The sequence below is a fragment of the Falco naumanni genome, chromosome W, assembly GCF_017639655.2.
Source record: "Falco naumanni isolate bFalNau1 chromosome W, bFalNau1.pat, whole genome shotgun sequence".
In the NCBI taxonomy this organism is placed as follows: domain Eukaryota; kingdom Metazoa; phylum Chordata; class Aves; order Falconiformes; family Falconidae; genus Falco; species Falco naumanni.
This window is the reverse complement of record NC_054079.1, coordinates 19420962-19435869: the sequence shown is the minus strand read 5'-3', so window position 1 is coordinate 19435869 and position 14908 is coordinate 19420962. Positions and strand designations below refer to the sequence as shown.

The window sequence follows — 14908 nt, the reverse complement described above, 5'->3', positions numbered from 1 at the left end:
GCTGGGATAGGGTTAATTTTCTACTTAGTAGCTGGTGCAGTGCTGTGTTTTGGATTTGGTGAGAGAACAATGTTGATAGGACACTGATGGTTTTGGTTGTTTCTGGGTAATGTTTATACTAAGTCAAGGACTTTTCAGTTTCTTGGGCCCTGCCAGCCAGAGGGCTGGAGGGGCACAGGGAATCGGGAGGGGACACAGCCAGGACAGGTGACCCAAGCTACCCAAAGAGGTATTCCATACCATATGATGTCATGCTGAGTATGTAAACTGGGGGAAGAAGGAAGGGGGGGTGGACATCTGGCATTATGGCGTTTGTCTTCCTGAGTAACCATTATGCATGATGGAGCCCTGCTTCCCTGGGGATGGCTGAACACCTGCCTGCCAATGGAAAGTAGCGAATGAATTCCTTGCTTTGCTTTGCTTGCATGCACAGCTTTTGCTTTACTTATTAAATTGTTCTTATCTCAACCCTGGAGTTTTACATTCCTTTCTGATTCTCCTCTGCATCCCTCTGGGTGAGGGGGAGTGAGCGAGCAGCTGCATGGTGCTTGGTTGCCAGCCAGGATTAATCCATGACACCTTTCTATTGCTCTGTGCAGAACATTGAAACTCTTTTCCTAAGCAAAGTGGAGCAGCCCAGAGCACAGGACAAAAAGCTTTCCCTGGAACCAAATGCACTCAAAGTACAACAGCAGCAGCCTACTCTATATGCCCCAAGAAAACAGAGAATTTATTTTTTTTTAGTCAAATCCTGTTTATACAGTTAAAAAGCTAAAGTTGGCTTTCTGTGATTAACAGGAAAGAGATGCTCCTACAAATACATGTGGCACGTCATCATTACTCCTAGAATTTCTTTCCTGGAAGAGAAAAAAGTCTCTATGAAGTGGTTTCATCAGAGAGTAAGATCAGAATTCGTTATAGGTGATTAGATATCTACTGGCATCCTTGCTGGCCCAGCTGCTGCATGGCATCCAGTAGCCCTCAGCAGCTGGAAGCAGTCTGCCACCACAGTAAGCAAGGAAATGGACTGTACTTTCCCAGGTGTTTTTCTTAGTGCTGACCAACCATTCTTCACCTTCCTGGCTCCAAGACCTCTTTTAGGGCTCATATACATGGAGAAATTATCCAGAATTGCTGCCTAGGTGAATATTTACCTAGAACACAGCAGGTATATGGGGAGGAGTTTTACAGCAACAGTGCCAGTCTGTGTCTCCCCAAAGGCAATCGTAAATCTAGTCACATCCTTTCCAGTTGTCTAGAATCTCTGAAATTTCTATTGTAGATGAGTCTGTGTGCCTAATGTTCAACACACACCAGGCACTGCAGTGTATCTGTGGAGAGAGGAAACCCCTGGAACAGGAAAATGTGACAATACAGGAAAAAAACACAGGCACTGATTACAGAGGCTGCAAATCTTTCTGCTGAGACTTCAGCATCCCTGGAACATGACCCACACTCTGTTTATGTCTTTGGCACAAACAGTCCAAGCAACTGTCAAGCTGACCTGCACTTAAGGTCTGTGGCTTCTGTCTTACCTCCCCCAGTTTGTGGTACACCTTAATGAAGAGGGAAAAGTAAGACTCTCCATGCAGGGCGGTACTTTGGAGCAGCTGATCAGTAGCTCCCAAATGCCACATTGGCCACATGGTCCCTTGAGCCTTGCAAGGGGTTGAAGCCATCCTGACATTTGTTCTTCCAGATGAGGAGGCTTGGAGAAGAAACTGAGGAAGTTGGGAGACAAAGCACGGAGGTACTTTTTTTCTAATACACTATGAACTTGCTCACTTTCAATCTCTGACAGAATGGGCCGCCCTTGCCCAAAGAACAGTTCAAGCACTGTGTTCCTGGCATCTCAATTTATTAATCCATTTACTGGACCTTGAAAGCACCTTGCACTGGGAAAGACTATCCCGATCCTCCATTCAGAAGTGGACAGGATGAGTACAGCTATGGCTAGGAAGAACAAACAGAACCAGTATGAAACTATTCCCATAGTGCTGGAGCTTGGTTTGGCTTCCTTGTTCTCCAATGGCAATGCCACCAGCTGGCAAGAGCTGAGATCCCAAGTCACAAAGATCAGAAACAAAATACATCCAAGGGAAGCGATGACAGCCAAGCAAACCTGCAGCAGCTGCACTGGGAGTTGGAGGCATGCAGCAGATTGAGTATTGAAAGGGATGCACTGCCACCGTGTTTGTAGTGTACAGTAAAAGCAGTCAATACCAGCGTGGACCTGCTGCAGCTCCAGGACAAGGAGTGCAAGGGATATAATCTTGGTTCCACAGACAGAAATGACACACGCACCAAGCACAGCCAGTGAGAAAGCACTGAGGGAACCTGGACTGTTCAGTGTAAGGAGTGAAGACTGTGGCCATGAAACAGTTAAAAATCCCTTTCAACAAAGAGATGATCTGCCCCACAGAAGGGAACAAACTGCTTCATCTGCACAGTGAATGGGAAAGCAAGGGGATTTGCAAGACAGATGATGGGGCAAAATAGGTGAATGCTAGAATTAGCTGCTGGGGGAGGATTTGGACTCTTGCTGAGATTTAAGCTGGACACACATCTAGGAGGAGCTTGATGAGTACTGACTGTCTTGGTACTTCCTGAGGTCCTCAGCCACCCCAGATCCTTTTTGGTCCTGCCAGTCAGCTGACAAGTCCCACACCATCTGAATGCTGTACTCGATGGAGCATCTGATACAGCTGGGGAGTTAGTAATCCTCATGGCCAGAGCCCTTTCTATAGCTTAAAGTAACTGTCCCTTTACTCTCGCTTTCTTATGAGGCTTAGAGGTAGAAACAAAAGCATCAGCCTGGCAGGGGACCTGTTCTGTGTTAAGGAGGAGCAGCAGCAAGCATGACCATCTAGAAATAGAGCACAGCTCATGAGCAGTTCGCCTCCAGCTTCTACTCTGAGGGGTTGGCACAAGCTCATCCAAATCCATGGCTGTGACAGAAGGCAAGCCAGGAGCCAAAGGTTGTACTGCTACCAATGCCTTCTAGCCTCATCCCACCACACATCTAACTCATCATCTCCTGCATGTCTCCAGGGCCATGGAGATATATATATATATTATTATTATTATTATTGCATCTCTCAGCTCTCAGTTTTGGTATAAGGCTCAGTAGGAAGACAGTATAGTATTGTCATGGTTTAACCCCAGTCAGTAATTAAGTGCCACACAGCCATTTGCTCACTCCCCCCTTATCCAGGGGGGTGGGGAGGAGAATTGGAAAGGAATGCAAGATTCCAGGGTTGAGATAAGAACAGTTTAACAATTGAGATAAAAGCAAAAGAACAATAATAATAATAATAGTTATAATGAAAAGGAGAGAGAAGGGGAGAGGAATAAAATCCAAAGGGAAGGGAGAAAACTAGTGACACACAATACAACTGCTCACCACACACTGACTGATGCCCAGCCAGTCCCTGAGCAACAGTTGGCAGCCCTGGCCAAACCCCCACCTCCCCACACCCAGTTTATATACAGAGCATGATGTCCCAAGGTATGGAATATCCCTTTGACTAGTTCAGGTCAGCTGTCCTGGCTGTGTCCCCTCCCGATTTCCTGTGCCCCTCCAGTCCTCTCGCCAGCATGGCCTGAGAGACTAAAAAGTCCCCAACCACATTGTTCTCACACCAAATCCAAAACACAGCACTGCACTACCAAGAAGAAAACTAACTCTATCCCAGCTGAAACCAGGACAGCATCCACCCTTTATTCCATACCATTTACGTCATGCTATGTTTTCCAATATGTAATCACCTCTCCTGTCCTTTATACATAAACACACAGATCTCATTCCCTCAGTCTATGGACCATCCCTCTAAAGTCCATTGTGTTCATTTAGTCCATGTCGTTGGGCTCCATCTGTTATAACAGTCTTTCTGGGCAGGGAAGATGGTAAGAGGTGTTGGATTGTTGCATGTCGAAGCCAGTTCTATTACAGCTGCACTGATTTGGTTTCACCAAAGTTTGTGTTGGTGTGGCAGTTGGAAACGAGTCAGGTTCAGATCTTCCAGTCCAAACTGGTAGAGATGGGCACCACGACGCCCAGCATACTAATATGCATATAGAAGTGACAATGTACAATATTATGTAACAATTAACATTACACAATTCAATTCATTGGTTATTTTCACCTACAATCAAATCCCCTTGAGGTACATATTGAACTTCCCCATCCTCCTGCATTACCCACCAAGTGCACACAGGTCCTTGAGCAAAAACAATCCCACAAATAGGTTTGCCTTTGCCTGAGGCAGGAATGACCCAGACTGTTTCCCCAAGCATATTTTTAAGGTGCACTACAGGAACTTTATCCCCCTCTACAGTACACAAAAGCTTTGACTGGGCAGGGCCAGCTCACCTGGCAGATACTCTGGATTGACTAACCAGGTGGCTTTTCCTAGATGTCTATCCTAGTGTTTGAAAGTTCCACCACCCATTGCTTTCAGTGTAGTCTTTCACAGTCCATTATAACGTTGAATTTTCTCAGAGGCTGGTGCCTGATAGGGAATGTGATATATCCACTCAATATGACACTCTTTGGCCCAAGTGTCTATGAGATTGCTTCAGAAACGAGTTCCATTGTCCGATTCAATTCTTTCTGGGGTGCCATGTCGCCACAAGACCTGTCTTTCAAGGCCCAAGATAGCGTCCTGGGCAGTGGCATGGGGCACAGGGTATGTTTCCAGCCATCCGGTGGTTGCTTCTACTATTGTAAGCTCATGGCACTTGCCTCGGTGGGTCTGTGGGAGTGTGATATAGGCAGTCTGCCAGGCCTCCCCATATTCTTATTTCAGCCATTGTCCTCCATACCACAGAAGCTTTAACCACTTGGCTTACTTAATTGCAGCACGTTTCACATTCATGGATTCCCTGTGCAATAGTATCCGTGGTTAAGTCCACCCCTTGATCCCAGGCCCATCTATATATTGTCATGGTTTAATCCCAGCTGGCAACCAAGCACCACGCAGCTGCTTGGTCATTCCCCCCTCACCCAGAGGGATGGGGAGGAGGATCAGGAAGGAATGTAAAACTCGAAAGTTGAGATAAGAACAATTTAATAGGTAAAACAAAAGCCGCGCATGCAAGCAAAACAAAATAAATAATTCATCACCACTTCCCATGAACAGACAGGTGTTCAGCCATCCCCAGGAAAGCAGGGCTCCATCACACATAACAGTTACTTGGGAAGACAAACACCATAATGCCAGATGTCATCGTCCCCCCTTCCTTCTTCCCCCAGTTTATATACTCAGCATGACATCATATGGTATGGAATACCTCTTTGGCTAGTTCAGGTCAGCTGTCCTGGCTGTGTCCCCTCCCGCCCTCTGGCTGGCAGGGCCCAAGGAACTGAAAAGTCCTTGATTCAGTATAAACATTACCCAGCAACAACCAAAAACCCATCAGTGTGCTATCAACATTGTTCTCTCACCAAATCCAAAACACAGCACCGCACCAGCTACTAAGTAGAAAATTAACTCTATCCCAGCTGAAACCAGGACAAAAGTGACTACATGGATGTCTGGCTCATCTGACATGGATTTCCCTGTCACCTTTCTCAACTTACTAACATACTCCTGGAATAAGAAATAGAGAGATCAAGTTATATCCCCGAATGCTGGGTTCCTATACTCACTGAATGACAGAATAGTTGAAGATGAAAGGGGCCTTTGGAGATCGCCTAGTCCAACCCCCTGCTCAAAGCAGGGTCAGCTAGTGCAAGCTGCCCAGGACCATGTCCAGGCAGGTTTTGAATATTTCCAAGAACAGAGACTCCACAACTTCTCTGGGCAACCTGTGCCCATGTTTGACCACCCTCACAGTAAAAACAGGTTTATGGTTAAATGGAATTTTCTGTTTTTCAATTTGTGTGTCATGACTGGGCACCGCTGAGAACTCTGGCTTAATCTTCTTTAGTCACTGCCATGAGGTAAAGTACTGATAAGATCCCCCGAGCCTCCTCTTCTCCAGGCTAAACAATCCCAGCTCTCAGCCTGTACCAGTATGTCAGGTGCTTCAGTCCCTTAATCATCTGTGACCCTTCAGTGGACTCCCTCCAATATACCCATGTCTGTCTTGTATTGTGGAGCCCAGAAGTGGACACAGCACTCCAGATGTGTCTTACCAGTGCTGAACTGGTGAGAGGAGGGGAAAAATCACCTCCCTCAAGCTGCTGGCAGCACTCTTCCTAATGCATCCTAAGATGTTGTTGGCCTTTGCTGCAAGGGCACATAGCTAGCTTGTGTTCCACTTGTCCACTAGGACTTCCAGGTTCTTCTCTGCCAAGCTGATTTCCAGATGGTTGACCCCAGCCCACAGGGGCATATGGGGTTATTTCTTCCCAGGTGTATAACTTCACATTCCCCTTTGTTGAACTTCATGAGATTCCTGTTGGCCCATTTCTCCAGCCTGTTGAGGTCCCACTGAATGGCACCACAACCACCTGGTGCATCAGACACTCCTACTGGTTTTGTGTCATCTGTGAACTGTCTGAGGCAGGACTGCCCCACTGTCCAAGTCATTAATGAAGGTATTCAACAGTACCGGTAGCAGGACCAAACCTTAGAGTACACCACCAGTGACTGGTCTCCAGCTAGACTGTATGCCACTGATCACAACCCCTTGAACCCAGCAGTTCAGCAAGTTTTCAATTCACCTCACTGTCCATATACCTAGTCTGTTGTGTTGGGTTTGCATGGCAAGGTTTTGGTAGCAGGGGGTTACAGGGGTGGCTCCTGTGAGAAGATGCCAGAAGCTTCCCCCATGTCCAATGGAGCCAACACCAGCCAGCTCTGATGGACCCGCTGCTGGCCAAGGCTGAGCTGATCAGCGACAGCACCTCTGTGACAGCACATTTAAGAAGCTGAAAAAAACCTGCTGCACACCAGCAACCAGAAGAGAGAGGAGTGAGAATATGAGAGCAACAACTCTACAACACCAGAGTCAGTGTGAGGGAGGGTGTTGGGGGAAGGTGCTCCAGATGCCAGAGCACATTCTCCAGCAGCCTATAGCAAAGACCATGGTGAGGCAGGCTGTCCCCCTGCAGCCCATGGTGGGGCAGATATCCACCTGTAGCTCACGGAGCTTGGGCAGCCTGCGCTGGAGCAGGCTTCTGGCAGGACCTGTGATCCCACAGAGAGAGGAGCCCACACTAGAGCAGGTTTGCTAGCAGAACTTGTGACCCTGTAAGGGGATCCACGCTAGAGCAGTCCATTCCTGAAGGGCTGCACCCTGTGAAAGGGGCCCATGCTGGAGAAATTCTTGAAGAACTGCAGCCCATGGGAAGGACCCACATTGGAGAAGCTCATGGAGAACTGTCTCCCATAGGAGGGACCCCATGCTGAAGCAAGGGAAGAGCATGAGGAAGAAGGAGTGGCAGGGACAACATGATGAACTGACAGCAACCACCATTCCCCATCCCCCTGCACTATTCGGGGAAGAAGTAGAAAAATCAGGAATGAAGTTGAGCCTGGGAAAAAGGTGGGGGTGAAGGAAAGGTGTTTTTAAGATTTGGGTTTATTTCTCATTATACTCCTGTTATTAATTGGTAATAATTTAACTTCTTCTAAGTTGAGTGTTTTGCCTGTGACAGTAATTAGTGAGTGATCTCCCTGTCCTTATCTCAACCTGCCACAGTGCTATCCAAGCCAGCCAGCTGCAACAAGGCTTTTACTGCCCCATACCAGCCCTCTCATGCCTTGATACCACCATTAGTCTCACACAAGGTTTCAAAGGCTCATCTACTGTCCATGCTGTTTCTTCAGCCCACCTCTGCTGCATCCAGATCCTCCTTCTCCTGGCTCCTCTTCCAATCAGCCTCCTCTCATCCAGGCCTCCTTCTACACCCTGAGCCACTCCTTGTCTCTCCTACACCCAAAGCACACTCTCCCTACTCCTTCCAGATTCCCCCCTCATCCAGGACCCCTCCTCCATCCCCCTTAGAGCTATTTAACTACTTAACAGGAACCAGCCACAGCTGCACCTTATCCACGTCAGCCAACCCACTGCCCCTGAAGCCAGCCCACAGCTGTATATTATCAATGTAAATTAACCTGCCTTCATTCCTCTATAATTCTTCTACATTGACCCACAAGCTTTTCATTATATTTTCTCTCCTCTGTCTGGTTGAGGTGAGGAGGGGAGTGATAGAGCAGCTGTAGTGGGCACCTGGCATCCAGCCAGGGTCAAACCACCACATCTGTACTTCATCAATTTGTCTCTGAGGCTGTTCTAGGAAACACTGTTGAAAGCTTTGCTAAAGTCAGCATGAACAACATCCCCTCATCTCCCCAGTCAGTCATTTAATTGTAGAAGTTGATCAGACATGACTTCCCCAGTGTATATCCATGCTGACTACTCCCAATCACCTTATTGTCCTCAATATGTTTGGAAATGGATTTCAGTACTATTTGCTCTATCACCTTCACAGGGACTGAGGGGAGGCTGACCAGCCTGTAGTTCCCCAAGGTCTCTTAAGCTCACTGATTTGTTCCTGCCATTGCCAGTTGCTGCATCTACAAATGGCCCTTTTATAATTTAAAACAGATGACTGACATTTAACCAGTTGGCAAATATTCTTGGACATGATATTCAAAACTCTCCTAAAATATATCATGGGATAAAAATGCTTGTAATTTATCCTAAGATGAAGTTTGGGGGAAAACAGCAAATGGTGCAACATCCAAGCTTTGACTTTAGAAATCAATTACAGGAACATTTACATTATCTGGAGTAAGGGAGGGTTGAGATTCCACTAGGCCCATTAAAATCCAGCTGATAAAGGCAGATGCTCTGTAAGCACTGCAAGAGGTGCTGTGCAACATGGTACAAGGATGTTTAAAAGTCTCTGGCAGGGCACGAGGATGTTGATGTGGCCCAGTAACTGAATTAGCTTTGCATTTATGAGACAATGCAGCTGAGCTAACCATTCATCTCAGAATGAACTAGCTCTGCATGTAAACAACTGGCGTCTCTGGTTGATAAACCTTGAGTTGCCTGTAACTTAAATTAAAAAAGGAACAGATAAAACAAATTCCTCTACATTTATTCTGATATAAGTTGGTATAAGTTATACCAGCAAAAGGATTTTTTTTGCTTCTAAGAACTTTCAACCTCTTAAAGAACAATTCCTAGCAATCATATTGGCCCACTTGTAGACAGTTTTAAAAGCACTAACAGATGATTATAAAAGTAGAAGTGTTCAAAAAATGCTTGCTTCTTGTTCCATGAAGAAGCAGGATGCTCTAATAGTGTCACAGTGGGACAGAAGAAATAGCTGGTTGTTAGCTTATGGACTGACTAGTGCAAAGTAACATTTGGCAGTCAGAAATGGTTTTCTATCACCAAGCCCTAAGGTGTCTACACCCAAGAGTTCATAGAAGCATAGAATGGTTTGGGCCATAAGGGGCCTGTGGGTTGGAAGGGACCTTTAACAATCATCTAGTCCAACGCTACCCCCCCAGGTTCTTTAAGAGCTGGCCAGGGAAACTTCTGGCTTCATGGAAATAATTTTAATCTTTGGAAATTTTAAGAGGCTGGAAGCATGACACTGTTTGAGCAGGGCACAGAGGCGTGACCAGATACCTTGATGTCACAGGCAAAATAATGGAAAACTGATAAAGGACTTTGTTAATAGAGAATTCAAGGCTAGATATACAGTTAATTCCAGGCAACAGGATTGTGTAGAAAATAAGTCTGTTTAACAAAACCCTATTTAATTCTTAGAGATTGTTTAGCTGATAAAGGTAACAGTAGGCACATCACAATTAAATCAGGGAGTATGACAAAACAAACTAAGCACTCACCATTAGCAGAGCATGCACTACACAGATTACAACTGCCAGCATCCTCCCCAAAACAGGTGTTTATAACGAGGCTCTACAGGATCAATATCAGGCTCAGATGTGTTGAACTGTCTCAGCAATCTGGAAATAAGTATGGTCACCACAAATAAATACTTTTGTGAAAAAGGTTGGAGGTATGGAAAATAACAATGGAGTTAAGGTGGTTGTACAGATCAATTTCAGGTTCTGGTCACATGAAAATGCATCACCTTATTCATACAGCCAAATTACAAGGTGAGAAAACTTGGACCAGGGGCCACAGGGAGCACCTACAGAAGAGGGTATGTCTCCAGGCACATACCGACTCTAAAGGATGATCAAGCAGTCCAACATGAATTCCCAGGATGATGCTGAGACATGAGGGACTAACGCAGCCCCCGTGCATGTTAGAGATTTTAATGGCCTGGGCTGTATGAAAGCTAGATACAATGATATCATTACCCTACCTTCAATGCTGTGAATTAATGAACGACATCTATATCAGAAAGGTTTGCTTCCACAACTGAAATGGCAATCCCTTTCAAATACAAATGTTGCTGAAGCCTTGCTTCTGCATGCATATTAACACAATATAACATATTGGATCCCATTTCTAGACAGCATCTTTAAGAGTTTCACCCCAAGTCTAAATGCAGCAGCAATCCCTGGTATGCCCAAGGGTAACATCTCTTGAGACAACCTCACTTTGCATCCAAGATTTTCAATTGTTCCACTATAACTAGAGAGAATTCCTAATTGCCTGCAAACTCAACTCTGAAAGCCAAGCTTGGTTTCTTTGTGCAGTCTCTCATTGACAGAGTCTGAGTATGACTGGATATGTTGTCTTTCTGAGGCAACTGGAGTATGTTTTAGAGAAAGGTAGTGCTGTTGATGCAGGTGTTATGGGTTGAGGCTGTAAGAATAGTTTGCAGAGAAGAGCAGTATTTTTATTAGACCAGGTGACGCAACTGGGGGGAAAAACAGGCACAAAGAAAATACAAACTTCAGACTAAATAGTGAAAAACTGCTCTGAACTTCAGCTCAGTTGGACTAATTGTCCAATGAGTCTGAGGGGCAAGGGTTGGTAGTCTGGAAAGTAGAAGAGAGCATTAGCAAGAGGAGGGAAGATACACTGCAGCCTGAGCCTGTGAAGAATAGATGATTTTCATTTTTTGTCTGTAACACAGAAGAAGAGCAGACTTCTGAACCAGGAACAGGGTATATTTTTAACACAAGTGGTTTCCCCCCACTCCCAAATGTGACTGGTAAGTAGAATGCCAAAGCACCAGAACAGTGGTTTCCAGCCTGTCGTACATAGACTGCAAGCTATTTAAGAAATCTGCAGTAGGTGACTGAGAAAAGCAATCCTGAAGTAATCTTAATCATACAGTCTGGCAGGATTTGCACCTGCACTGGATTATTCTTTAGTATTTGGAAAACTGAAAAGGTAGCAAATCCTTGTAACAGCAGATAAAGTCCTGACATAGACAGCAGATATAATTTGCCTGCCAGGCTTAATCAAACCTTTGCTGTGTTTAGTGCAGGGTCTCCTCTCCAAGCCTGATGTACTGAATATTTGGAGCAAAGGCCTGTGTCCCCGAGCATCCATCAGTTTATTCCTTTAGCTCTCCTCTGGAAGCTTTGGCAGTGAAATATGACATTTTCTCATTTCTATTTACTCCATGTACAGCAGAGAGGAGTCTACAGTGCTTTTGTCCTGGTATCCTTGTTTAATTTTCTCCTATTACAAATGCTACTGGGCTAGATGCTGTGTGATATTTGGAGACACTGAATAGTGAATGCTGTACCACTTATCTAAAGGATGACGCACCTATGTTTAGTTAAAAGTCGGGAAATGTCCAAGGACCCTTATTGCCACATGACGGATGCACAGACTGCTAAGTCCTTGGGTTGGTTTTCTTTAAAAGGGACATTTTGTCTTAGATTCCTGTTGTACATGCAACGTGGCGAAGATGGAGGCTTTAAACATGACCGCTAAGGAATAGAGTCTGCGTAGAGACAACTCCTCAAGGACATTGCGCAGGCACGAGATATGTTAATGTTGTTAACTTGAAGATATACTAGGCCCTTGGATGGAATGTGCTAATTGTCCAGGTGTGAGATATGTTAATGAGTTCCCAGAAAGTTAATGAATAGACATGAGTGACTTGTATAAAGAGGGGACTGAAAGGTTCCCTCGGTGTGCATGACTTTGGTGGAGCGATCCCCCATGCACCCAGCGCTGCCGAATAAAGATAACCTCCGCTCACTCGAATATTGGTAACTGATTCTTTAAATCAATTTGGCACCCCAGGTGAGACCTGGTCTGCTCGGCTGTGGGACCCATTGAGAGCGGGGACTCCCTAGTGTACCCCCGGGGATTTTCCCGGAGGGCCTCCTCATCTCATCTGGATCACTGCAGGAGCAGACAAGGACTCCATCTTACGGAGCGAAGGTACTATCTTTATTCAAATATTATATTAAAATATTGTATTAATATTATATTTTAAACAGTACTGTTTCGGATTCTGTTCTGGAACCGGTCCATCTGTAAAGCTGTCCTTAAGGCGTAAGATCATTGTATGCTTATGCAGGATGGCGTATACCGGGTAGCTAGCATCCCAGGTATACATCCGATTCTGTTTTGGTACCTGTTCTGATATTGAAGAACTCTGATTCTGTTTTGGTATTTGAACTCTGATTCTGTATTGATATTTGTTTTAATATTAAGGTAATATTGGAAATCCGTGTTTTAGTCGGAAGACTGAAACGTTTGATAATTTGGAGTCAATCCGTGTATACAAGATTAATAATTATAGGATTAATATTAAATATTATACTTACTTTATGTTGGAAATGTGAGAACATTTCTGTATAATATGAATGTTGGTGTGTGAGTACTGTTTTGAGCATTCGAGGGGTGAGTGTAAACCTCTATATGTTTTAAAGTGCATATAGTGTAATAAATTATTGAGTATATGGTGGGGGTTGCTGCTAAAAGAAAAAAATTTGTCTCTGAGCAGTTATTCTGTGCTGTTTTGGCATCAGTTTGGCGAGCCAGCCAGGAGAACTCTCCAGCAGTACTGGAATCCAGGGGCCTGGGGACCCTCAGGGCCCCCAACTGCATCTTCTGTTGGCAAGACTCCCCTACCCCTCGGCTTCTCACACAGGTGGACAAGGACTTCTGCACAACATAAAAGGTATTTATATTTATTCTTTGTTTTGAATATTTGATTGTCTTAAGATTTGGTTTTACCCTATAAGACGAAAGATGGGACGCCATCTCACAGGGTTGAGAAGAAGGGACGCCTTCTGAAAAGGGTAATAGCCCTATTTGATTGTCTTAAGATTTGGGAAGCTAAAAACTTCCTTTAGGTTGTCTTAAGATTTGGGGAATTCCTAGAATGTAACAACTGAAATAGCGCTCTGTGTCTTGTTTGTTCTATGTGTTGTCTTGTTACGTGTTCAAACTTGGAGTTATGAAATGTATGTTGAAAAAAAAATATTCTGGTAATTCTAGGCAAATAGCTGAAAACTTAACACTCTGCTTAAGGCCAGAAAAAAATAGAATATGTTTTTTGGCAATTGTTCATTGAAATGCGTACTTTGTGTGATAACGTGAACTGTCAGCGTTCCTAGAGCTGTATGTAAGCGCACGGTACCTTGTAATATACTGCCCATGTGACTGAGGGCTGTCTGGAGAGTGTGAAGTGTGTGAGTGTCACTGCGAAGCGAGTGGGGAGTCCTGATCTGCATGTCTGTGTTCCCCGCGAGGGCCAGCCAGAGATGGATGGAGCGATTGAAAAATCGATTTATGAAGTGTTGGAATGCATAATTAGAAATTAAAGCGGGAGACTGGACAAAACATTAGAGCTAACATCATTTGGAAAAAGCACAAATTAACCTCTGCCCTTAGTGTTGTATGTGCTGTCTGTATGTTACAGATTTGCTAATAAGTTAGAATTGATTGACTTTATTTGATTTTATAAAATCAATTTTTAATAGAAATATAGAGGGATAAGAAATATATTTTAATGAAACTTGTAGTTGCACAGTAAAAGCTGCTATGAAATCCTTTGTACAGTCCTGTACCGAGGCCAAAAGGATAGGTCAGTATCACCTAGTACTAGTAGGAATGATTAGAACTTAGATAAAAGACTTAAGATTCATGATGATTGAAAATAATTGGATACATTATTTACAGGGAGACTGGGGAGAGGATTTCTTTGTAGTTGACTAGTCTTCCGTATGTAGGAAGTGTATTGAAATGTCAGAATATAGAATTAATGGAAACTGGGGAGAGTCGACTGGAACAGCTTCTGGTTACCTGCCAAGAAACCGTGAACTTTAGTAAAAGGTAATTCCGGCAGGGGGAGATCGCGACCACCGACTCATATACCACCTACCCAAATCGTACCCCAGACCCATTTCTGGACCTTTCTAACCTTTACTGTGCAGAATCGGATATGGGAGGAGAGTATGTTAATGATTTTCAGGAAATATCATGATTATGCATGAATACTTAATGAATATGCATGAATAAGTTCTATATATGGTGTATGATTCTGAAACTTGGTGTGCATTGATCGTGAGAGGACTCACTCACGCACCTGGCCGTCAATAAAGAAGTGTCTGCTTATCTACATCACATTGGTGTCGATAAGTTCTTCATTCCAAGATTTTGGTAACATGTATACTCGAACAAAGGGTGGCAAGTGTCTAAGATATACTATCTCCTCGCAAAAAAAAAAAAAAAAAAAAAAAAAAAAGAGACCAAAAAATAAGGCTAAATAGAGGTCTTGAACTGTGGTGTGTGTTATGAGATAAGTATGGTGCCTCCAGTAATAACTAATACATTGTAGACAAATACCAGACTTATTACGAAGATGGGGGGCAGACTGAGCCAAGAAATAAATACCAAAACACCCCTGGGATGTATTTTGAAGCATTGGAAAGAATTTGGCAGAATTCCCGGAGGAAATTTGAACAAAAAGACATTTCTAAAATATTGTCAGAATTCGTGGCCTTTGTATACATTAGGTGATGGTGAAAGATGGCCACTCTGAGGAAGT

At 44.3% G+C, this 14908-nt stretch overlaps 1 protein-coding gene across 1 annotated transcript in view; it reads left to right on the top strand.

Moving 5' to 3' along the window:
• LOC121080491 (DDB1- and CUL4-associated factor 12-like) overlaps positions 1–12267 on the top strand; it is an 83218-nt gene extending 70951 nt beyond the window's left edge. Inside the window, exon 8 of the mRNA XM_040578531.1 lies at positions 12151–12267. Within this exon, the coding sequence (XP_040434465.1) occupies positions 12151–12186 (36 nt within the window). The 3' untranslated portion in view covers positions 12187–12267. The remainder of the gene's footprint in view (positions 1–12150) is intronic.
• Positions 12268–14908: the final 2641 nt, after the last annotated feature.